This window comes from Maylandia zebra, linkage group LG12 (assembly GCF_041146795.1).
Source record: "Maylandia zebra isolate NMK-2024a linkage group LG12, Mzebra_GT3a, whole genome shotgun sequence".
In the NCBI taxonomy this organism is placed as follows: domain Eukaryota; kingdom Metazoa; phylum Chordata; class Actinopteri; order Cichliformes; family Cichlidae; genus Maylandia; species Maylandia zebra.
In genome coordinates this window covers 28,874,484-28,898,459 of record NC_135178.1, presented here as the reverse complement: position 1 = coordinate 28,898,459, position 23,976 = coordinate 28,874,484, and the positions used below count along the sequence as shown (strand labels likewise).

Sequence of the window (23,976 nt, the reverse complement as noted above, 5' to 3'; positions counted from 1 at the left end):
ACAAATATTTTGACAATTTTCTGCAATCCTTATCAGCTATTTGATCCTCTGATGGCAAATATTTGTATATTTTTAATCTTATTTTAACCCCTCTGCAGAAAATTGTTATCAAAATGATTTTAACTGCATTTCGTTGCCCTGTACCTGTGCATGTGCAATGACAATAAAGTTGAATTCTATTCTATTCTATTCTATTCTAGCTTGTGTTGACTGTTATCAGAGTAATCACCGGAGCTTTATGCACTTTTGCATATTTGGATAAAGACTGAACATTTCAGCCAAGCTTTTCTGAAACATCTTTAAGTAATGAAAACTACTGCAGGTCCCTATAATCAAATATGTATAATCTGTTTAAAGGACACTTTTCTGAATCATGCATAAATGCCACAGATGATTTATGATTTTATCAAGAGACTAAAGTATCTGGTAATAAAATCTTGTGTGGGTGATCAAAAAATTGGCTTTTGATAACAAAATGAACAAATGTGCCAAATAAAGGTTATGTATATATTATATATTACTTTTTTGAGAACTTTTAATTCATTGTGAGACAATTCTTCATTTCAACAAATCAAGAAAACATTCATTTGATCTTAAATTATGTTCAACGAATCATTCAGTGTCTGGTGTGAATGATTTGTGAGATCAGTGTCTTTGAAGATCTGAAGTTTCCAAAACACTTCTCAACATGCAAGCCCTCTTCTGTCCTGTTGTATCAACTTTAAAGTGCTGGCTCTGGTCCTGAAGCCATTAATGGCATAAGCAAAGGGACAAGCAGGGCTCAGGCTCTGAGCTGAATTTGGTTCAAACAGGCCCATGAAGCAAATGATTAGTACTGACTGGAATGTTTTGCCACTCTAAATCACTGCCATAGAATATAATAAAATCCTGATTAGCTCCATGCACTTCTGATATCATGGAGGGCATCCATTTTCATTTGAACAGGCATTTTTGTGGTAAAATCCCAAAAGATTAGGCTCCAATACTGCATGTCTGTATCTACAAACATCTACAGAAATCTATAATCTACCTTGAGCATTTGTGCAGAAAAGACAAAGTTTTCTATTGTTTAAAGAGAGAAATGGAAAAAAACAAAACAATCAGCACCTTGGTTTCACAATGCAGAGTTTATAGTTGAAATGCAGGTAGTGCTCAAGAGTTTACAAAGTGCAAAAAAGACCAGCACTTATTAAATCATTTGCTACGACCTGCTGAATTACAAGAACGCTGCAGGAATCTGTGAGTAATCATTCCTTTATGATATAAATCATTTATTTGGCTGGAACCGCCAATCACATGTGGAAGACGCTAGAGAAATTAATTTACAAAAGGTATACAAACACTTTCACTGTATCTCATTTCATCAACTCTTTCCACATTGCTCCCTGTACACATATAGACAGAATCCAAAGGTTGTTTCACAACGCCACAGCCTATGAGTAATCGTGAAACAGAGTAGTTCAGTCATTTATCAAATTCTATATATTCTCTCCAACAAGGAGACTCGAGCCTAAACTCACAAAAAATATGCTGCTTATTAGAGACAAATAGCATATTCCATTGAGTCAGATCCAACAAAATGTACACTAAAGACTCTGCTGGGTACTGGCGTTGGCTTGCTGCAAAGGAAAACATTCAGAAACACATTCCTAAACAGTCAAGGGAGAGACTAACCTAACGGTGGGAGAACCTGACAGTCAAAAATGTGAGAGGGAATTAATTGAGTTTGAGGGGAAACTCAGTTGTACTGGAGCGATCCAAGCAGGGTTCCCAGCAGGGTCAGAAGAGGGGAGAGCAGAGGAGAGGAGAGGAGCAGGGTGATGGAAGACAAAATAGGAGAAAAGCAATACAACTGATATAACTCCTTAATTGTGAAATACAATTCAATAAGAATGTGGGGCATCCAAATCATCAACTGAGTAATGAAAAAACAAACAAACCAGACTATAACATTGCCAACACGTCATTTGAAACATGCTGCCATCTTGTGGTAAAGTAGTGCCAGCACATGTTTGGCTCGTCATTCAATCTTTTCTGTAAATCGGAAACATGGGTGTTGGCTGCGTGTGAAATATTATGAAATATTCTGCCTTCTTTGCTTTTTGTTGTTAATTCTTTGGGATTTTGATGCTGTGTGCTGGGAAAAAAAGGACATCCAGTTTTTAACAGCACCATCCCTGGTCTGGCTATACATTTGTTATCTGAAATTAAATATGGAAACCATTCTTTGATTCACCGACAAAATAAATAGACTAATACACACTTATGTATAAATGGTCAGCCTTAAGCAATTTTCTACCAAACTCGTCATACCTGAATAACTGTGATATTACTGGGATTTTACAAATATCATCAATAACAATACAAATACACAAATATATATCCCACTGACCCATGTTGTCAACAACATTTCCATATATAAATGCAAATATGAAACCCGATGATTTGATTCTATAGTATATACAGTACTAACACAGTAATTACAAATTTCACTCACTTTGCATGATAATTATTGTATCTGTTTTGCATATAAGTTCCTGATATCACTAGTCCTATTACAAAAAAACAGTCCTGAGTGGCAGAGATGACAGTAGATCTCAAACTAATTTGTACTACAGAGTTACTGCCTTCTTTAAAAAGTTAAATGTTTTGACAAAATTGCTACATTCATAAGTATTCTAATTGAAAGAGTGTTGACTGAAATTCGTCAAAACAGACAGTAATGCTTAAAAGTGATGCTTTTACAGTGTAAAACTCCAAAGGGGAAACAAACCAAAGATTTTAGCAAAGGCTTCAAAATCACTGCAGTACAAAAGGGTGCCAATGTTAGCAAAAATAAAAAATGAAAAATACAGTTTTTAACCTATACATTTCAAAGTCAGTGCAAATACTCCACAAAGAGTAAAGACTGATAATAATTCTCTGTAAAGTGTGCAAAGCATTAAATCCCAGTAACACTGAGGCTCCAGTTTCCAGTAAAATGCCTAGCTTCCAGTGGCAGAGCTGCAGTGTATTCACACTTTACAAGAACTAATGAGAAGTACCAGAAGAAAGAGAAAGCTGTGGGTTGTCTCTTCACAGCACCTCATCGCCCTGCGCATTGTGCTGTGCATCTTCCATCTGAAGCTGCTGATACTTTCTTTTGAAAAATCCAAACTAGAAAGAAAAGTTTGACAGAAAAAGTGAACCAAAAGAATACTTCCACAGATTTTTACAAGACCAGTTACCAGTTTTAACTGTTTTCTTTCTTATATCCCTGTGCTATGTAGCATATTGGTGAGGAACTCTTGGAATCAGTAAACTTAAAGCTGCAGATTTCTTTAAAATCATCCATATCTGTTCATGGCAGCAGGGTGCAGCAAAGATGAAATGCTCATTTTACAAATGTACATCATCCTAAGTTTTACATATCCTACTGTTGTTCCTCTACATCTTAACAAAAAGCAAGCAAACAAACAAAAACATACCTTCCACAGCAGCGCAACAGCCAGAGCCAACAGAAACAGTCCAGCTATGACACTGCCAGCTATGACGCCAACTGGAACATCGGCCGTCTCTCCAGGTTTGCTGACTCTCAACCCAAGCTAGAGTGCAAGAGAACAGGAGACATCATTGCCTTGTCTGTCTCCATCAAATCCAGGCGTAATAGTTTAAAATGAAACCAGAAATGGCATGATTAACAAAATAAACAAAAATAAATGAATAAAATATTCTTACATAAGAGCACTCGTGTGCTTTACACTGCTCTTTGCATACAAAATTGTGAAAATGATCAGGACAATTGAGTATGCTCATCAGCTGGAGTAACTGAGCTGCTCTTTTAAGCAAACAGCATCATGTTAGTCAGATTTAAGCAGCAAAGTAAAAAACTGAAATATAATCTTACAGTCAGCTGTTTGTTTGTGATAATGAGCAGATCAGGTTTGTCGGTCTTCACTTCCAAACTGGAGGTCAGCTCAACGGTCTGATAGGTGGCCTAACATAAAACAAATTACACGAATTGTGTTAATATAACTGATTAATTCCACAATCAATAACTTAAGAAATGTAATGATAATAAAAGCAGACCATCTTTCTAAAATCGATGTGAAGATATTTACCGAAATAAAAGTGCTGTTCCAGATCCTCGTTTTAACGTTCACAAAGTAGGTGCTCTTAACTTTAGTGTCTTTGAGGATGCACTTTATAGATTCACAGTTTGCACTCTTGCAGTCCTGTTAGTTTAAAAAAAAAACATCAGGAAACAACACTCAATATTAGAAAAAAAAAAAAAAAAGCAATGTGATATTATTTAAGGTGGAATCTGCATATACTGTAAGGTTATATGTAAACAAAGAAAAAAAGGAATAGCTTTATTATTCATGTAGGAAATATGAAACAGAAGTAGTGCATCAAAACCATCATCTTTTGCATACAAACTATTTTCTTCCATATTATGCGTCAAAAGATTTCTGTGCACATGTGCAGATGTGCATATTTGGAATTGTGCATAACTTCCTGCTAAAAGCAACAGTTGTATAAATATCTCACTGACCAGCTTCTCCATTCCTCTGAAGCTCTCCGCAGAGAAGGACACAGTCTGAGTGTTCTCACCGATCTTCAGAGGGTTGACTAGATTGTGTTGACAGCTGACTGAACCTCCCTGCAGAAGGAGGAGAAGCCTTCTATCATTTATTGTACAGATATAACACTTGAATCCAGTAAAAGTTGAAGAATTTGTACGCTGCCTGATAGTTAAAAACAAATTTGGGAGTAAAGCTTTGGTAACCAATAGAAACACAAACATTCATAACAGAAAACAACGTACACTCTTTCATTTCTAAACTTTGACCACTCGCTCTGCACTTCCATCCTTTCGGCCTATGTGTGTCATGGTCCCCGTGCCTCGCTGGCTGAATCTGTTTTTGGCAACATGTTTTGTTTGTTTTTTTTCCTTTGCACTTTCTCTCCTCTGCCGGGGCGGTGCTCATTACGGGCTCCCGCCTCTGGCCCACGCACCTGTGCTCACCGTCACACCTGCAGCCGATCCCAGCTGATTTGGAGCACTATTTATGACGGCGGACCTGTGTCATCCTTCGCTGGATTGTTAACCCATCAGCCCCTCTGAACCCGAACCTGAGAGTTTGCAACTATCCCTAACCTGGACTTCTTTCTCTGTGTGTATATAGATCTGCCCTGGACCCAAGCAAGCGTGTGTGTGTTTGGAACCCACTGAGAGCGTGTATTGGATTAATCCCTGCTTCCCCCTGGACCCTTTCCCCTGCCACACTGTATATATATTCTCACCTGGTATCTCACTGTAAATAAACGCATTTTCTCTTTACCAAGGATACCTGGTCTGCGCGTGAATCAATATCAAACATTATGACCGTTGTTTGGCAAGTCTCATCTGCCAGCAGTGGAGCGCTGGTGTGGCTCCACTGCCGCACCAGTTAGTTGTGAGTAACTAGCTTGTTGGAGGCTTGACTGGTTTAGTATACTATACTAAACCAGTCAAGCCTCCAACAAGGTTGAGTGTTTAAATAGCCCAAAGCTAATCTGCATGAAGGCCAGGGTTATTGGAGTAGGTCAACACGGGGGTGCTTCTACTTTACTTAAGGGACATGTTGCATTGACCTGAAGTGACCCGGAGTAACACTGACTTTTGTCTTTATTAGTGTTTATGTGGGCCTTAAGCTGAATCACGGAAGGGATACAGGAATTTGTTGCAGCACCACGTGAAGGTTTTCTGGATCATTGTACGAAAGATGAGCTTGTAAGACTTGCAGACATATATGAACTTGATTTGAGTGATATTGGTGAGAAATTTCGCAAAGAAAAAATAAAATCTGCAAGTATCTGTGGCTGGGAAAGAGGAAGCTGGCCAACCTTGAGTAATGCCATCATCGGTTTCACAAAGAAATTTGACTTCTGAGCAACAGAAAGAGCCAATTTTGTTGCAGATGTTGTATGAAAAAGAAACAAAAATTGAGAAACCACAAGATGATGAACTCTTTTGTATACCAAAGTATTCCAGAGTCTAATGTGAATCTGTCAGCAAAAGCTTGGTTGACACTGGGTCATGCAACAGGACATTGATTCCCATTCCAACAGAATGGCTGAAAACCAAAAGAAGTCCAGACCTCAACACAACTCAAGTAATGTGGCAGGATCTTAAGAGAGCTGTGCATAACTGAATGCCTGCAAGCCTCAATGAAATGAAGCAACACTGTAAAGAAGAGTGGGCCAAAAATCCTCCACATCAACACGAGAGACTGATAAAGTCTCTCATGTTGATATAAATGATTACTTCAAGATGTTGAAGGTGGTTCTACAACCTACCGGTACTCAAGTGGACTTAGTTTTTGGCACTCTAATTTTGCATTCCTTTTTAAAAAACAAATAGATAATGACATAAACAGCTTTTAATCTTCTTGAACGTTCCTGGGTTTTGGAAACTGAGAACTCACTGTTTGTTCCTCCACGCTGGTGATGTACAGGAGCCGATTTCCACCTTTACTGGTCATTGGCAGATTAATAGTCAGATACAGAAGGCTCACGGGTAGGTAACTTGTAGAAACCTGTAAATAAATTGCATTACAGACGATACATTTGTTAAAATAAAGGTAAGAATTCTGATGATATTTTATGAGACTGATTTATTTATCGCACCTCCGCTTTAAAGTTATACTCTGGGCCGATATCATCGTAGGTTTTCACTGTTAACACTGGAGTGGTTGCATCTGCCACAAAGAAATTAATATTTGGGTGCCTAGAATAAAAAGTACATGAAATGAATGTTTTAACATTAATATCAGCTTTCAGATTTACGCTTTGAGACTAAATGATAAAAAGTAATATTAAGGTAAGGAAAACTCACTTGGATAAACTAATCCCAGTATCATACTGAACAGGAAAGGAGAAGTCCACTTCATTGTCTGTATCTATCTCTTCTTTGCTGTCACTTTAAAGGAAAGAGACAACATTATTAATCACTAATAATTTTAATAAAGCTGATTACTGGAGCTGAGTTTCTTTATAATTCAGTGTACCTCTTGGCCACAAATTTTAGAATGGCTTTATCTTCCAGCTGCTCAAGACTGTATTCAAAATTTATGCGAAATTTCACCTGTAATGAAATAACACAATATTTTTTCCAAATATTTCACAAACAAAAACATGTATATGCAAAAAGATTAGAGAACGTTTACAACTTTATTTTGTTATTTATTATTTTTTCCTTTATGGGGTTTTGTGCTTACCTCTTGGTTTTCTCTTAATACTGGATATCCTACATGGCAAATAACTTTTTCTGTTTGTGATGTGCATTTGACATCCTCTGTCTGTAAAGGCATAGATTTAGCAGAGTACACAACATTATGGACTGTGGCTTTATTCCACTGGCTTTTTTCTTGCTTTAATATTCATTTTTTTCTGCTTTTTATTTTTATTTATTGCTGTTCATACACTTTAGAGAAAATAAGAAACAAATTCTTTTGAAAAAGTTTACTCAAAGAGCATGTTGTTTTTCACATTAGCATCATGTAAACATAAGTAGTTTTTATTAGGCATGCTTACCAGAGGAAAGATGGAGGAGTAGTAGAGATTTTTGGAGAAAGTTATCACGAGTTGCGTGTTGTATGCATTCTCCTTTTTGTTTTTCACAACAACTTCAAATGACAGCTCTCGGCTATTAGGGCTTACCAGAATGGGTGCTGAGCTGCAACACAAGAGATCAAATTATGTTTCTTCATGTAACAGCAAGAGTATTTTTCAGAATGAGAAGGAAAGTTTAAAGTTGTTTACCCCTTTATTTCCCTAAAAGTTGCTTGCTATTAAGGGTGATTTCTTTTACCTAATCTTAATTACCACCTTAGACAGTTTTGTGTTGCCTTTCTTAAAATTAAGAGAAACAATCAGTCAAGTGCACAAAACAGAAACCAATACTAGCTGCAAAACTACACTGAACAAAAATATAAATGCAACACTTTTGTTTTTGCTCCCATTCCCCATGGGATGGACGTAGAGACCTAAAATTCATTCCAGATACACAATATAACCATCCCTCCCAAACAGTGGTCACAAATCAGTCCAAATGTGTGGTAGTGGGCACATCTGCCATATTGAGATAATCCATCCCACCTCACAGGTGTGCCACATCAGGATGCTGATCTGACATCATGAGTAGTGCACAGGTGTACCTCAGACTGCCCACAACAAAAGGCCACCCTGGAATGTGCAGTTTTGTCTCACAGCAAAATGCCACAGATGCCACAAGCAATGAGGGAGCGTGCAATTGGCATGCTGACAGCAGGAATGTCAACCAGATCTGTCGCCCGTGCATTGAATGTTCATTTCTCAACCATAAGCCGTCTCCACAGGCGTTTCAGAGAATATGGCAGCACATCCAACCGGCCTCACAACCGCAGACCTCGTGTAACCACACCAGCCCAGGACCTCCACATCCAGCAGGTTCACCTCCAAGATCGTCTGAGACCAGCCACCCAGACAGCTGCTGGAACAATTGGTTTGCACAACCAAACAATTTCTGCACAAACTGTCAGAAACCGTCTCAGGGACGCTCAACTGCATGCCCGTCGTCCTCATCGGGGTCTTGACCTGACTCCAGCTCGTCGCCGTAACAGACTTGTGTGGGCAAATGCTCACATTCGATGGCGTCTGGCACGTTGGAGAGGTGTGCGCTTCACGAATGAATCATGGTTCACATTGTTCAGGGCAGATGGCAGCTGAGAATGTCCCAGTTCTTGCATGGCCAGCATACTCACCGGACATGTCACCCATTGAGCATGTTCGGGATGTGCTTGACCGGCGTATACGACAGCGTGTACCAGTTCCCACGAATATCCAACAACCTCGCATAGCCATTGAAGTGGAGTGGACCAACATTCCACAGGCCACAATTGACAATCTGATAGACTCCATGCGACGATGTGTTGCACTGCATGAGGCAAATGGTGGTCACACCAGATACTGACCGGTTCTGGGTCCCCAGACCCCCAATAGCGCAAAAAACTGCACATTCCAGGGTGGCCTTTTGTTGTGGGCAGTCTGAGGTACACCTGTGCACTACTCATGATGTCAGATCAGCATCCTGATGTGGCACACCTGTGAGGTGGGATGGATTATCTCAATATGGCAGATGTGCCCACTACCACACATTTGGACTGATTTGTGACCACTGTTTGGGAGGGATGGTTATATTGTGTATCTGGAATGAATTTTAGGTCTCTACGTCCATCCCATGGGGAATGGGAGCAGTAACAAAGGTGTTGTGTTTATATTTTTGTTGAGTGTATAAAGTCCTTCCTACGTATTCATGTGAGTTAATACACCGAGGAGCCAAAATCTTTTATGTTTTTCAGAGTCTGATCCAGCAATTTTATGGGCTCTAATATGTGCAATAAAGCAATGAAGGCAGACTTGTAAAACAGAGAAAACAGAAACATTTGTAACGTTTGTTAAGAGTTAAAAGCATTTCTTTCTTGTATGGTGCACATAGTTACTTTACACTTGCCAAGATTTCAGCCCTGTTAGAAAAACAAAGGTGCTTTTTTTTTTGGTTGGTATTGCAATATTATTGGACTATAACATGTAGGGTAAGGGTGTCAAACATAAAGTCTGGGGGCCAGAACTGGCCTGTCAAAGACTTCAATCGGCCAGCGGGACAAAATGTGGAAAATGTGAATAAACACATACATTTTGAAACTGTAATTTCATACATTTTAAAGCTTGTATGTTGATCTCCTCCACAGCCATCATAGCACAGTAATGAAATGTGTCCACCATAAACCATAAAATATTTGCCTAACATTTGTTATGTCTAATTATTCATTACTGTGCTAAGAGTTTGTGGCATTACAAACACGTGTTATCACTGGGAAGTTTTCCCCTCATGGAAAAACTTTGCAACATCAAGACTCAAAGCATGTTTGCAGGACGCTTCTCCCACTGCCTATTTAATTTGATCATTTTCATTTATCAGCCTTCATAAATGCTGATACCAATAGATCAACATATAGCTAATACTGGTTGCAAACACTGGCTTGTTGATAAATTAGTTGGGCTGTATAAGTTATTGAAGATTTATTATTATCATAGCGAAATAATGCTTCATATATAAAGAAGGATGTAGCCACCTGTTTTAAAAGGCAGAGCAAATGCAAAGTACCTTAAACCTGAACTTTTTCTAATTGCCAGTAGGAGGAGACGTCTCTGCTTGGAAAAAGAACTACAAATGTCTATAAATGTTACTGAACAAAAATTGATGCACAGTTTGTAAATTTTGGTCCCACAATTACATATAATTTGTTTTATTGATGTATTGTTTTCAGGGCCTTTCACAATTATCAATCACACAAATAGTAAAAAAAAAAAACCAAAAAGACAAAACACAGCCACACACAATCTTGTGGCTGCCATTACACATCAGGTAGATTCACAAAACAAAACTGGTCCTATCTTTACCTGAAAACTCAAAAAACAAAAATATTCACAGCACATGGTGTCACGATCCCTGCACATGGCATATTTTACCTTGTCCAGCTCAGTGTTTCTTACCCGGATGTCTTTGCATCTGTCTTCACACTCAGCACTAGATCACTGTTGCACACCTCATCAGAGCCGCAGTCTTTGGTGAAGGGGATCTAAAACAACGACACGGCAGCAAATTCAGCCAAACGATGCAGCGTTTTTCTAAAACCGCATTTCCAACAGAACAGACATCATAAACGGAAATGATTACATGTCTGTAAGTTGGGTGAGCTTTAATCATGCTGCTGGGAAATAACAGCATAGCATGACTTACTGAAACCAGCCAGTAATCATCTCACAGGTAAAACATGTTATTTAAAATGACTGTACAAACAACTTTACAGCTTCGTCATAAGGTCTTCTGTCACTTGATTTGTTTCCTGTAGGCATAGCATGAGGGGAAAAATAATAATAATAAACTTAGAATCAGGGACGTGCTGGGTGTCAAATACTTACAAAGAACTGATAAGCATTTTCAGAAAATTTGTCAAGGACAGGGTTCGCATTTGGATCTGCTTGTTCAATTTCTACTTTCAGACTGAGGGAGTTGTCAAAGTCTGGTGTCTCCTGTTGAATACAAAGTGTATGAACAAATTAAGGGATCTTTTTCAAAATAATTCACACCTATTCTGGGGGAAAATGTAGTGTAATATATCCACAATCCACTACCTGAACATAAACTTTGTAATCTTGACACAGGCCTGTAGATGGTACTTGTTTCACATCTTTCAGAAGGCGTTCATTATTTTTTACAAACATTCCTCTTGATGTCACTCTTGAAGACAGCAAGTCAGCATCCAGAGTCAAATTGTATGTAATATCTGAAAAAAAAGCAAAAATTATGTGTGGCACATTTTGTCTCTGCAGTCAATCTTTTGTGTTTGGATTATCTTGATCAGACTTTCTGGAAATGGACTGATTTGCTTTCCTGTTGAGAATCAGATGATAAACTTGTTACTTACAGCACTTGTCTTTTTGATTAATGTAAGCATAGAGCCACCACCCAGTTTGAAAAGAGAAACAACAAGGCTGACTCAGACTGAGCCAGTCCCCAAATACCTACAACTTCTGCCTTTGTTATTTGATTTGTCTGTATCTGAAATCATGATTTATGACTAAGCTTGTTTAAAAATAACCCAAAAAAACCCTGTCATAAACATCTGCATAAGTGTCTGAATTCTATGTTAGTCTGGTATAAAATCCTTCAAGCCTATTACTTTAAAAAGGAGTGCACATGTGTACATATTATATATTTACCGACTGTTCCAGCAGGCGTTGCAGGTCTAAATGCAGCGGTGAAACACAGTTTGGTGTCAAAGCATGAAAGCATGCGACCATTAATGTTGCAGGGTTTGTTGAAAATGTTGATTTTATCAGGATTGAAAGAAGCTTTAACTGTCACAGATGCCACCTTACGGGACCTGAGAAAAAGTTCAGTTTGAAATGACTAAAAACACGGACTGATATAAGCGACACAGTGTAGAAAATCATAATATTAAACCATAATATTTCCCCTGAGTTGCACTTGCTTAACTCACCAGAGTTGCACCACCTTGCCATAGGCCCCCACTGAGATATCAGGGAGTTCATCACCATTCAGATCTTTATAGCTATCTAGAGACCTTCCAAAGTACTTCAGCTGAGGATCCAGACTGAAGCCAAGAATTCTCTGAAAAGAGAAAACCCCATTATGTTCACATATGTTATGTAAAAAGGTATTGTTATTAAAAATGTTAGTAATATGTACTGTACCTGTGAGAAGTCTACACCTGACATGTCCCTCTTTCCATTGTAGATGTAAATAACACCTTTTTCTTTCTCTTCCAGCGGTGCTCCAACTACAACATCGTTGAAACCATCTAGGTCCAGGTCAGGAATAGCAGAGATGGCCATCCCAAAACGTGCATCCATGGTTGGGGGTGGACCCTTAAGGAATCCCTTCTCGTTCAGTATGCCCTTCAGAAGATAAGATGGAGATTGTATGCAGCTGATGAAGCTAAACATATAAATTAAAAACAAATCTATAAAAGAAGCAGAATATCTGCTCCTGTCTGCATATGTCGATCAATCTCTTTTGCACTGTTGTGCAGGAAATCCATACCACAAAATGGAACTAAAATAGTAGTCAGTGGTTAATTTTACCTTGGTGACAGAGAATAGGAAGACTCTGCCTTGCTCTCTCTTTAGCTCACTCATGTACATGGGCGCACCAACCAGCAGGAAGTCTGTCGTCCCATCTTTGTCTACATCCAGAGAGCACAAGACGCTTCCAAAGTATGAGCCAATCTGGGAAACCAATTAACAACGGTTAACTCTGATCCTTACACTTCACGTCACATGAATCACTCATCTTGAATCAGATCAGTACCTGTTTTCCTCTTTGCGAGTCTATGATATGAGATTGCTTCTGAGCATCGACAGTGTAGACGATAACTTGTCCAGAGTGGTTTGAACGAGGTGCACCAGCCACAAAGTACTCGTTGGGTCCAACACGCATTGTGGTGACAGAGTAACCTGGAAAGTAACATAAAGACAACATTCACCAACTGACAGATAAACTCTTTACATATTCTTACTCGGTAAGTGGCAGAATGTAGAACAATAACACAGATTTACTCAAGTCCTCAATTAATTCTGCTAATAACTACTCTTCTACATTTATTCAACAACAATGGTGCTCTCAGTTATTCTGGCTGTTCAGACCTCTAGTCAGGCGCACTTTGGGTGTAGCAGTGCTGTGAATGATTTTACTAAACTATTTATGAATAAGAACAATGGCACAGAAAGGTGTCCTGCTTCAGCAAGCACTATAAAATTTCATAAGGGTGATATCACTCGAGAGCAGTTTGTACATGCCCCCGCTGTCTCAAGAAGCTCAAAATTAAAGGAAAACATCTGGGGAATTTTTTTTAAATCAAGGACTTATTCGATCAAAATCTTTTCTGCGTTCACAAAGCCATCAATTTTGATGAGAGCCCCAAAACTATTGGCAGAACTGCATCCCCAAATCTTGACACAACCACCACCTTCTTCTACAGCTGTAGACACTCACAGTTGTACCCCTCTCCTCATCTCCACTGTATATTTAAATCATCACTCTTTAAGACATGTTGCCACTCATTTCTGGTCCAGTTCTTGTGTAATTTGGCATACCTCAGCCCAGGTGCCACTTCTCAGAGCGGAAACCGAATTAACCACAGTGCAAAACTGAGAATCTTGGTGTTTGTTTTAAAATATTCATTGCTATCACTTAGGGGTGCCATCACACGTTTAACACACTGTCTCACAGTTCATTTTGTTATACAACTGAAAAAGCAAATTCATACCGGGCCAGTCTATGACGTTGTAAACACGAGATCAAATTTTGGATTTACAAAGGCTAAGAGCTCTTTGCAAATCACCTCGTTGTTGCAAAAATATTGTATTATTTTGCCATTATTTAATGTCCAACTGTGCTATATTTGGCATCTTTAATGGATTTGACTGAAGAAATTGGAACAAATTATGTGTTTGTTTGTGATACGCTGCGAGCAACAACAGTGTGTTACGATCCAATGTTGTCAGTGTGTTGTGTTAGGCGTGACTGTTATGTGTTTCCTGTTTTACTTTGAAGGTCTGTCTTATCTCAGTGTGTTCAGTTTACGCTTCCTTGTCTCGTCAGTTCTGATTTGCCCCAGCTGTGTTTCCCTCCTGTTGTCCATTCCCTGATTGCTCCCTCTATGTATTTAAGCCCTGTGTTTCAGTTTGTCATTGGGTTGTGATCATTGTGGTGTTGGTGTCTTAGTTTTGTAAATAGCTGTAAATAGATTTGTAAAGTAGCAATTGAGTATTTTTTCCCCCCCCACCTTGTATATATTGTTCACTGCAGCAGCCTAGTAGGCGTGAGAAGCCATTTTTGTTGATTACGTTTTCTCCTGTTTTTCATGTAGCGAGTTAGGTAAGGGAATTGTCTTTTGTTTGGTTTTCAGTTTGGGTAAGAAAGCATAGGGACCATTAGGGAGTTTTGTTTGTTATTTTTGGCACTGCTCACTGCTGAAGCAAATAAATGGCTGCTTAGCATTTTAAAAGAGATTGTTGTTTGTGTTCTTGCTTGGGTGGAGTGTGGTGGGCCAATGTTTTGTTGCGTTCAGGACACGCCTAGACCTAGAACGTAACAAGTGTGCAATGATAGAATTTAAAATTCAGTGTTTGCTAAGTTATCTGCTATATGTACTGGTTCATCCCTTGAGTTAAATGCCTTTTTATGCTTGAATGATTCAGGTTTGTGCGAAGCTGCTTAACAAAGGCTCTACCCTGAAAAGTACAATGATTGGACTGAAATGAGTGAAACATAAAAACTTCATATGTAATAAATTCATAGGCCTCCAATGTGGCTTTCAAAGCCATGCAGTTGTAGTGTAAACGTATTGGTATTAATACTAATAGCCATCCATTACACCTATCCCTGTAGTGTTTTATGCAAACAGTTATCTAACAAAGTCAAACTGTATTATAGATTTGCTCCAATAAATAAAGAATTAAATGCCTACCCAGTAGTGAACTATGGTTTTTGTCTTGCAGTGAATCTTCAAAGGCTGAAAGAGGGAGAATATGTACTTGTGACCCTGTTTGATGTACGACAGTCCCGCTCCAGGCATAGGCTCCCACTGCTCCGAGCATCAATACATCCTTAAAGAGAGAAGATCAAAATCTAGGCAACAAACACTACACCACTGCATGACCAATATGCACATATAACATAAATCAGATCAGATCCATCGGATACAAATACTAACCACTTTAACCAGCTATTCTTAAAGTGGTTTTGCACATGTTTCCACAGCTTAGCAGGCAAGAAAAAAGATGTCTGACAAACCTTTACCCTTTTTTAATCTGATTCATTTTTTGGCTGGGTGGGTACCTGTTTGCTGGAATAGTGAGCACTGAATCCAACTTGGGACATCTCCATTTTGAAGCTGTCTGCCCCTTTTCCAGTGCCTTGTGGGAACAAAGCATTATGTGTACACCAGAATCAAAACCCAAACATAACAAGCGGTAACATAAAGATAATGAAAACTCACATGTTAAGATCTTAAGTTAGAAAAGACATGTCATGAAATTAATCTACAGTGCAGTGAATTTGCTTCCTTCCTGATTTCTTAGTTTTCTGCATATTTCTCACATGTAAATGTTTCACATTATCAAACAAATTTTCACACTGGACAAAGAAAAATGATTTTTTTGATTACTGCTTAAACAGAACCTGTCTGACAAAATAAAGGTTTATTAGGCTAAAAGATATCAAATGGTAACTCATCATGTCACAATCTAAAGAACAGATAAGAAACAAAGTCACTGGACAGAGTTACAAAGCGTTTGCTAAAACCTTGGGACACAGCAAGAGTCCACCAATGATTCACCCAGGAGGTCACAAAAGAACCCAGAATAACAGCTAAAGAACTGCAGGCCTCACTTGTCTCAGTTAAGGTCAGAGTCCACAATTTAACATTAAGAAAGAAACTGAGCAAAAATGGCATCCAGTTCCAAGGTGAAAAAGACCAAAAAGAACACAAGGACTCATCTCAAATTTGCCAAAAAACATCTTGGTAATCACCCAGACTTTTAGAAGAAAAAAAAAGCAGAGTCCAGCTACATCTGCCCTAAAACTAACAGCATTTCATGAAAAGAACATCATATCAACAGTCAAACATGCTGGTGGCAGTATGATGGCCTGGGACTGCTTTGCTGTTTTATCACCTGGACGACTTGCCATAATTGATGGAGCCGCGAACTCTGCTCTCTACAAGAAAATCCCAAAGGAGAATATTTGGCCTTTAGGTCGTGGTCTGAAGTTCAAGCGCTGATTATACAGGACAATGATCCGAAACACACCAGTGAGTCCACCTCCAAATCAAATTGAGATGTTTTGGAATGACCTCAAACAGGCTGTTCAGACTTGAAAACCCTCCAGTATTCCTGAAATAAAACAATGCTCCTAAGAAGAGGAGGCCAAAATTCCTCCACTGGGATTTAAGTGAGTCATTGACAGGTATCACAAAGCTTCATTGCTGTTCTTGCTGCCAAGGGTTGGACAACTACTTATTAGGTTCAGGGGGTAATTACTCTTTCAGACAAGGCTAGGCAGGTTTGGGCAGCATTTCCTCTTAATAAAGGAAATAATCTGAAACATTTTAAGTGACAAAATGCAAAAATCAAGCAATCAAGATGGGGGCAAATACTTTTTCATGGCACTGTACATCCACTGTCACATAGACTATATGTTCTGCATATAGTTACAGTAAACACAACAACGGGATGGGAAATGGCATAATCCTCTATGTACCTTCTATGCTGAAGATGCGGTCGCCCAGAGTTCCAGCGATGGTATAGAGGACTGCCTCTTCAGATACGTTAAAGAAATGTTTCTCTGTGGGTGAACTGGCGATGGATTTGATTTCACTTATAAGCTTTTCTGTGTCGATGTTATTTCTTGTGTAATAACCCAAGACCTATTATTATTTAAAAAAAACAAAAAACAAAACAGCATTTCCAGATTGGACAAAGTAAATATAAGTTTAAGTAACAAATCAAATCAGCAAATTAATGAGCAAATATAAACTATCAGAAAAGGAATTTAATGCAGGTCAGTACTGTGCAGTTAGCAAGTACTGTTAGAAAGGTGAGCTATAAAACTGGTTCTATACTTGCTAGCAGTTCAAACACTTGTCAGAGTTTGCACATAAAGTGAGCAGTTCTTTAAAACAAAGGATGCTTAAATGCAGAAAATGAGGAAATGTCACCATTACATAATACGTATGATTCAAGTCATGGAAATTTATCTTAAATATGTGACTTGGTTACCTGAAATTCAGTGTTATGATCATACTTTTTACTCATGAATAATCAGCGTAAATGGTAGATGAGCACTTACTGCAATACCGAAGCGGGTAATGCCCTTCTTCTCACAATCGGCAATAACTGCTTTTGTCATAGATGAGTCATGTGATTCACCATCAGTGACAACCACCATTACTTTGGCAGCGTTTGGTCGGCCGCCGTTTTGGGCACTAAAACCATCAGTGCTGAAAGGAGAGGACAAGGCAGGTTATTGGATTTATTTATGGATAAATGAAACAAATACATGATTCTGATGTGATAAAAATCAACTAACCTGGCAAACTTAATTGCCTGGAAGGTATTGGTCATTTCCCCATACATCTGCTTTATGTTAGATGCTGCAGAAATAGCGTCTTTGTTGTTCTGATACTGATTCAGTTTGAATTCAAATTTGGGGTTCACGGCATACTGGATGACGCCAACCTGGCATAATAATGTTAAAAAATTCTACATCAAATTACAGACTGTGGCAATAATGATAACAGGAAAACTAGAAAGAAACAAGACTAATTACAGTCATGTGGAAACGAAAGCGTCCCCTTTTCCAATTACAGGGATTTACATATCAGGACATTATAAAAAATAATCTGTTTGAATCCTGTGTGTGGAAAAAGTATACTCTAACTGCTTCCATATAAATTAAGAGGGTAAGTAGGAACAGGAAGTTTTGGCAATTTTCTTGGAAACATTAGGAATGATCTTTAAAAGGCAAACATTACTACTGGCCAATCTGGGGAGGTTTAAAATTGCTAAACAATTTGAAATCCATCAGGCTACAAAGGAAAAGATTATCCACTTGTCTAAAACCTTCAAGACAGCTGCCAATCTGGGAGTTGACATTCAACCCAAGGTCAAACCTGCAATGCTCAGAAAAACTGCAAAATAAACCAAGAGCTCCATCTCACATTCTGGTCTCAGTTAGTGTGCTAAATATTAAAGTTTATGTACAACTAGACACAGACACCGCGATGTAGGGGTGATTATTTGGGCTTGTTTCGCAGCCACATGAGCTGTCTGACAGCTAAAGCTTCGCCAAAATTTGATCATGCAACAGGACAATGATCCTAAGCTGCAAACCTCAATAAACTGAAGTGACCTTGTAAAAAAGAACGGGCCAAACCTCAAACGATGATGTGAGAGACTGATAAAGTCATATGTGGTCAACTTACTGATTCATGGTCTGTATATACATTTTCACACACTGCTTCAGAATTTTGGCCTAGTTTTTGTTCAGTTATTACATCATGTAAACTGTAATTTGTTCTTGTTAATTTGAGGTTGTATTTATCTAATTTTACGTTCTGGTAAGGACATTACCAGATTCTTACAAGGATATTATGTCCTGAGATGTAAAACCTTATAATTGAAAGTGGATGTAATTTCTTTTTTACCAATGCTGCAAGTCAAAACTATTGACTTACAGCTTTAGTTGCATAGTCACCTGTGTACTTTGGGGTCCAATGTCAAGAGCGGGTAATAAATTTTTCAGGAATTCTACAATGGGTTCCCAAGGAAAAATGCTGTTGGAGGCATCCAAAACGATCACAATGTCCATTGGCCCTCCACACTCTGAAAAAGTCAGTAGTAATTAAATAAACTGTGCTCTTGCAATGCATTTATTTATCATTCATTCAGCCACAGCCTTGAGCTCTGACACTTGCTTGGTATAATATGTCATATTTAACTCCTAGTTGCACTTCACCATTTGTTAATATTTTCGTGTCTTTCAACAGTTTAAACAAAATCAGGAATCAAAACCACAACAAGGCCACAAGAAAACAAAAAAACAACAACTTCACAGTAAAACAGAAGGTAACCAAACGATATGACTAACAATGAAACACGAAGGAACTTGAAAAATGAAGAACATTGTCTGGAGAAAAAAATATTTCAAACTTAGTCATTAATTAAAAATGTTTTGTAAGATCTCTGTCAGATTTTCCAGAAGCACCGGGATCTATCTGAAACTGGTAATTAAAGAGCTATAGATTAACAAAAGGCTGTATTTCCTTTAGTTAGTATTGAGGGAATACTGCATGAAAAGGCAAGTACTACAAGAAAGATAATGAACTATACACAGCATATTAAAACATCTTACTCTGGACAGCTGGAGAAAAGGCAGGTTGAGGCCGAAAGACGGGATCCAATTTGGCACATACTCCTGGGTAGAAGTTTTGAGTGCCACACTGCTGACCCCAAAGTGGACCGCATGTCTGTATCAGCCAACCACAGAGGAAGAAACAAGGAAGTTTAAAGAAAGCTTGTTGTTATGAGTATCTTTAAAGGTTTCCAGTGATATCTTGTGTATGAACATTTTTCCTGTCAATATATATAACACAACATTAGGTGAAGTGATATCAACTAATGCCCTCAGTTGATATCACTTCAATTCTGTTTTATTTAAACAGTGCCAAATCACAACAACAGTCGGCTCAAGGCACTTTATATTGCCATTTAAAGAACCTACAATAAATATTATATCATGCTTTGATCATTTTGGACAGTTTCTCATTCAAGAAACTTCTGGACAATTTTCATCATGGGTGCTATTTTTACATCACTGTGGAAGTCCCACTTTCAAGCACTTTCATAGACACTCTATATCTTCCTCATGAACCTTGAATTTAGATCCTCAAACCGTCTCTGGCTGCAACCCAGAGACCAAAGTGAAATTCTTAATTATCACTTGTATTGTCAGTTTCCTAAGGGTCATATTTACCTTCAAATATCAGTACACAGCTCATCACAGGCTCATCTAGCATGGGCTACATACTACATACTACAACAACTCCATAACAATCCAATCTAAACAACCAGCTCTGCTTTTCTAGTCTAGCTCCCTAAAGAGACCACCCATATTTTTTGTCACTGGAGTGAGTCACACACAGTTTGTGCCAACTTATAAATAGGAAGGAAATGGTGTAGGGTAAGGTCTTTATTAGAGCTGTGATGTATGAAGTAACGAATAAGGAGTTGTGTTGTAAAGGCCTAACTGAATAGAAAGTGTTAGTCACGGAGGTGGTTATAAAAATACATTACTGAGCATATAGACTGGAAATAGCTCTCCTTATGCTCAGTGATATAGTGTTATTTCCTTTGTGTGAAGTTGCACACACTCAAACAAACATACCGTCAAACCATTGTCACCAGGCGTTCGAGTAAGAGTCAAACCCAGTGACATGTTGGCATTGACATTTTTAACCTCTGGAACATTGACAGAATCTGTAAAAAAGTGGCAAAGACATCATTAGATTACTGTTCAGATTACAGTTCTCATCAAGAATTTCTACAACCTGAAGAAAAAGCTTCTAAAAGCTCAATATATGAAGTTATTACAACTTTGTTGGATTTAACTGTTACGTCTGACGAATTTGGAAACATAAAAAGGACAGAATGACTTCTTGTGTGTTTCTCTGCAAGGTAGCCTCTTATTTGTGAAACAAACATCAAAAACCTTACCTTGAAGATTGAGCTTATCACAGCTGTTTTTGGATCCTGTGATGGGACATTTGTAAATATCCCCCTTCCTGTTTTGACTGTAACCGCTCCAAGGAGCACCAACCAGGAGCCTAGGAAAAAGAAAAACCCAAAAAAACATGCACTGTTGGCGTTATCCTTAAAGCTTTACCTACGTATGGGAAATTTTGGTAATCGCAAAAACACAAACATTTTCACGTAAAATACAGAAAACTGATTTTCTTTTAATCAGGCTATGAACTTGCAGCACTGAGTTTTTCTGCTCTTTTTAATAACATATGTGGATAATTCAATTATTTCATTCTTTAAAACAAACATCAAAGTTAAAACAGAAAATATCCACTTCATGTACTTTATTCCCACAACATCCAGCTCTTTCTTGCTGTTACTTAGACATTTCTCAAAATCTAGAGTTCAACAAGGCACAGGAAGAGGCACTCATCATTCTGTCATATATGGTATGATGTGTAATAGTGTGTATCTCCTGTTTAGTTTGCGGACTACCATGCACCGTGCAATCAGTAGTCTTTATCAGATTCTGTATTTCCAAGTTACGCAAATAGGTCACTCCTTCAGGCGGTGAGTTACTCTGACAAATGGTGACTCAGAGTGTACAACAGTCATACATCTAGTTGTTATTACTGTTTAACTAATGTTAAACAGTAATGAATTTTATTACTACTTTACTGTTACACATGTATAATAAAAATTGGCGAAGACGGTTTCAAACAGTATAGTAACGTGCAAAATTAAACATTTTGGGACAAAAAAAAGTCTGTACCTTATTCAATATTTATCAGCTGTTATACGTGACAGGTAATATCAGCACATGTTTAGTTACATGTTCATGTTTTTGTGAAAATGCTCAACCTCAGTAGTGATACCACGGGAAATGAAATGGCAGCGTTTCCACACTACAACCCTTATAAGAGTGGTGTGAGAACTGTAGATGAACAACAGCTGTTTAACAACAATAAAGTGCACCTTTTTAAAGCATGTAATGAAATCAGCTAAGGCCACTGCAGTTTCCATGCGCATCACTTAAAAACTAAAAATGTGTGAACTGTTGACTCAATAGTTAAGACTTTTGTAACTACTGTTGGATGCTGCAATAGAATAATGACTAGGCCACATTTTTTGCAATGGAATGTATTGCTTTGAAAACTTGCTTCAACTTGGTGGTAGCGTAGCAATGTGGAGACTTGTCTGTGCGCCAGTAAGTGGCTTGAACATTTCCATTTCCATCTCTTTGCAGTTACAGGCTGTTGTTTCCAACTTGATTCTTTTGAAAATAACATGATGTGACTGCACGCGCACTGATTCAAAGATATTAAAGTTTGTGTACAACAACAGGATTTTTTTTCTCAAGTGTACAATTGTTTGAAGCTTTTAAGTCAGTTTGGAGCCAACCACTCTGTGATGCACGTCCGACCTTTTTGCGCAACACCAAATTGAGCCTGTTGTAGCGTGCAGGCTAATAACGAGGACCTCAAACCTGTCCTCTGTGAATGCCATTATCTCCCGACTTTTAATGCTGTTTCTAGGAAAACTGCAAAGTAATATGCACACTGCTTGAAGGCTTATAGCAGCTTAATGTTTTTGTTATAAAACATTAAAGACAAGAAAATATGGCGATGACACTGAAACCTCTTTGATTCAAGAAGTTTTTTTTATGTGATGACAGAAATTCATACCATTTGCCTTGATTGTTTTCCACTTGTTGGACTGTGTAACCAAACTCTTCTTTTGCTGTTCCGCTAAAGATCTTGGCACCTGCAGTACCAAGGTTGAAGGACTGTGCCTGCCAGATACTGTCAGCTGGTGGAGGGGAAAGAGGAATTAACATCACAGTGTGACAACTGACAACACAAATATCTATCTGCATTTCATATTGCATTTGATGTCAGAACAGGGTTATAAGTAATACAGCTTCAGTTTTATCTTCAGCAACAATCTGAGGCATCTGTGGCTCATGCTCTGTTAAAAAAAAGCATCCCCTTAACTCAGTGAGAAAGGCAGACCATTAAGAAGCTTCACACACTCAGAGTTCATACATTTCACGAAGAGTTGAAGTTTGAGTTAGTAGAAGCTGTAACGGATCAGTCTGTTTCTAAAGAGATGGCTGTATTCCCAAACACATCCATTTGAATCCCCTCAGGTAGAATAATTTGGTGCAGCAATAGACCCACAAGCCCATACAGGCAGAGCAGAGCTCAGCTTTCAGCCTGCCTCTCTCCCTTCTCAGCAGGTAGAGGATTCACGAAACCTTCACCAGTCTTGTGTCTTGCCACGCCCGTGTACCTGCAGCACAAAAACAGCTCGCTGCGTCCCGTGCACAACCCAAAAACCATGAATAACAACTGAAACAGGAACAGAAATAAGGACCGGATTAAAAATGTCTGTCATGTTCTGCTCCACAGCTGCCACACATTGGAGGGCAGCGATAGCGAGCAGTATGTGAAAATATTAGTTATTTCCTCTATGATCCACATAACGTAGAGCCTTGACTATGATATTATTTCTACAAGAGACGAATAAAAGCTGGAAATCTCATTAAAAATAATCTCCTGGCTAATCATCCGGTGAAATTCACACGTTTTGCAATGTGTTCAAAATGCGCAAAAACCGTTCAGAGGCTGAAGTCAAATATACATCGAATAACTGATACAGCTTAGGGGAAAAAAAGATCTTCTGAAAAACTATGAAATCGCCGCTTTTCCCAGCGAGGATTGGCTGTTTATCACCCTCGAAAGGGTTGCGGCGAAAAAAATGTGTTAACATCTTTAAAGTCCAAAACAGAAGTTTGGTACTTACTTATGACAATTAAAGTGAAGACAGTATTCCGCCAGAAGTGCTCCATCCTCACCGTTAGTCCATTTAATAACAAATAAAGTCCCGCACTTGTCAAAACAGTCCGCAGCGCGCAGTCAGCGGTGACGCACCGGACAGTCTAAATATGGCTCTGTCTTCCGCTTACCTGTACACACAGAAAGTACCGTCAAACAGTGAGCAATAAACTCAGAGGAACTGGACCACTTACAGTCTGGGGTGTGCTCAAGCTATAGCTCTGTATAACTCGGAACCAAGTTAAGA

At 38.6% G+C, this 23,976-nt stretch overlaps 1 protein-coding gene across 1 annotated transcript; it reads right to left on the bottom strand.

Moving 5' to 3' along the window:
- Positions 1-1,108: 1,108 nt before the first annotated feature.
- itga2.2 (integrin, alpha 2 (CD49B, alpha 2 subunit of VLA-2 receptor), tandem duplicate 2) lies at positions 1,109-23,976 on the bottom strand. The gene is made up of 30 exons (XM_004546986.6): positions 23,698-23,976; positions 22,578-22,701; positions 20,866-20,975; positions 20,537-20,628; positions 19,505-19,619; positions 18,848-18,975; positions 17,681-17,829; positions 17,441-17,591; positions 16,853-17,018; positions 15,431-15,507; positions 15,060-15,198; positions 12,899-13,044; positions 12,673-12,816; positions 12,283-12,486; positions 12,069-12,199; positions 11,788-11,951; positions 11,200-11,351; positions 10,987-11,097; positions 10,558-10,643; positions 7,558-7,699; positions 7,242-7,322; positions 7,032-7,108; positions 6,860-6,943; positions 6,652-6,751; positions 6,450-6,560; positions 4,535-4,642; positions 4,101-4,214; positions 3,887-3,976; positions 3,468-3,584; positions 1,109-3,156 (listed from the first exon to the last, which is right to left on the bottom strand). Exons 1-30 carry the CDS (start codon positions 23,741-23,743, stop codon positions 3,076-3,078), a joined length of 3,540 nt encoding a protein of 1,179 aa, XP_004547043.1. The 5' UTR covers positions 23,744-23,976; the 3' UTR covers positions 1,109-3,075.

What these genes read in the sequence shown, in the direction of transcription:
- itga2.2 (XM_004546986.6), bottom strand. Translation starts at nt 23,743, where the DNA reads ATGGAGCACTTCTGGCGGAATACTGTCTTCACTTTAATTGTCATAA. An exon ending in ACTCGCAAAGAGGAAAACAG is followed by an intron (nt 12,817 to 12,898) that starts GTACTGATCTGA and finishes TTGGTTTCCCAG; the next exon opens with ATTGGCTCATACTTTGGAAG. An exon ending in CAGGTGTAGACTTCTCACAG is followed by an intron (nt 12,200 to 12,282) that starts GTACAGTACATA and finishes TTCTCTTTTCAG; the next exon opens with AGAATTCTTGGCTTCAGTCT.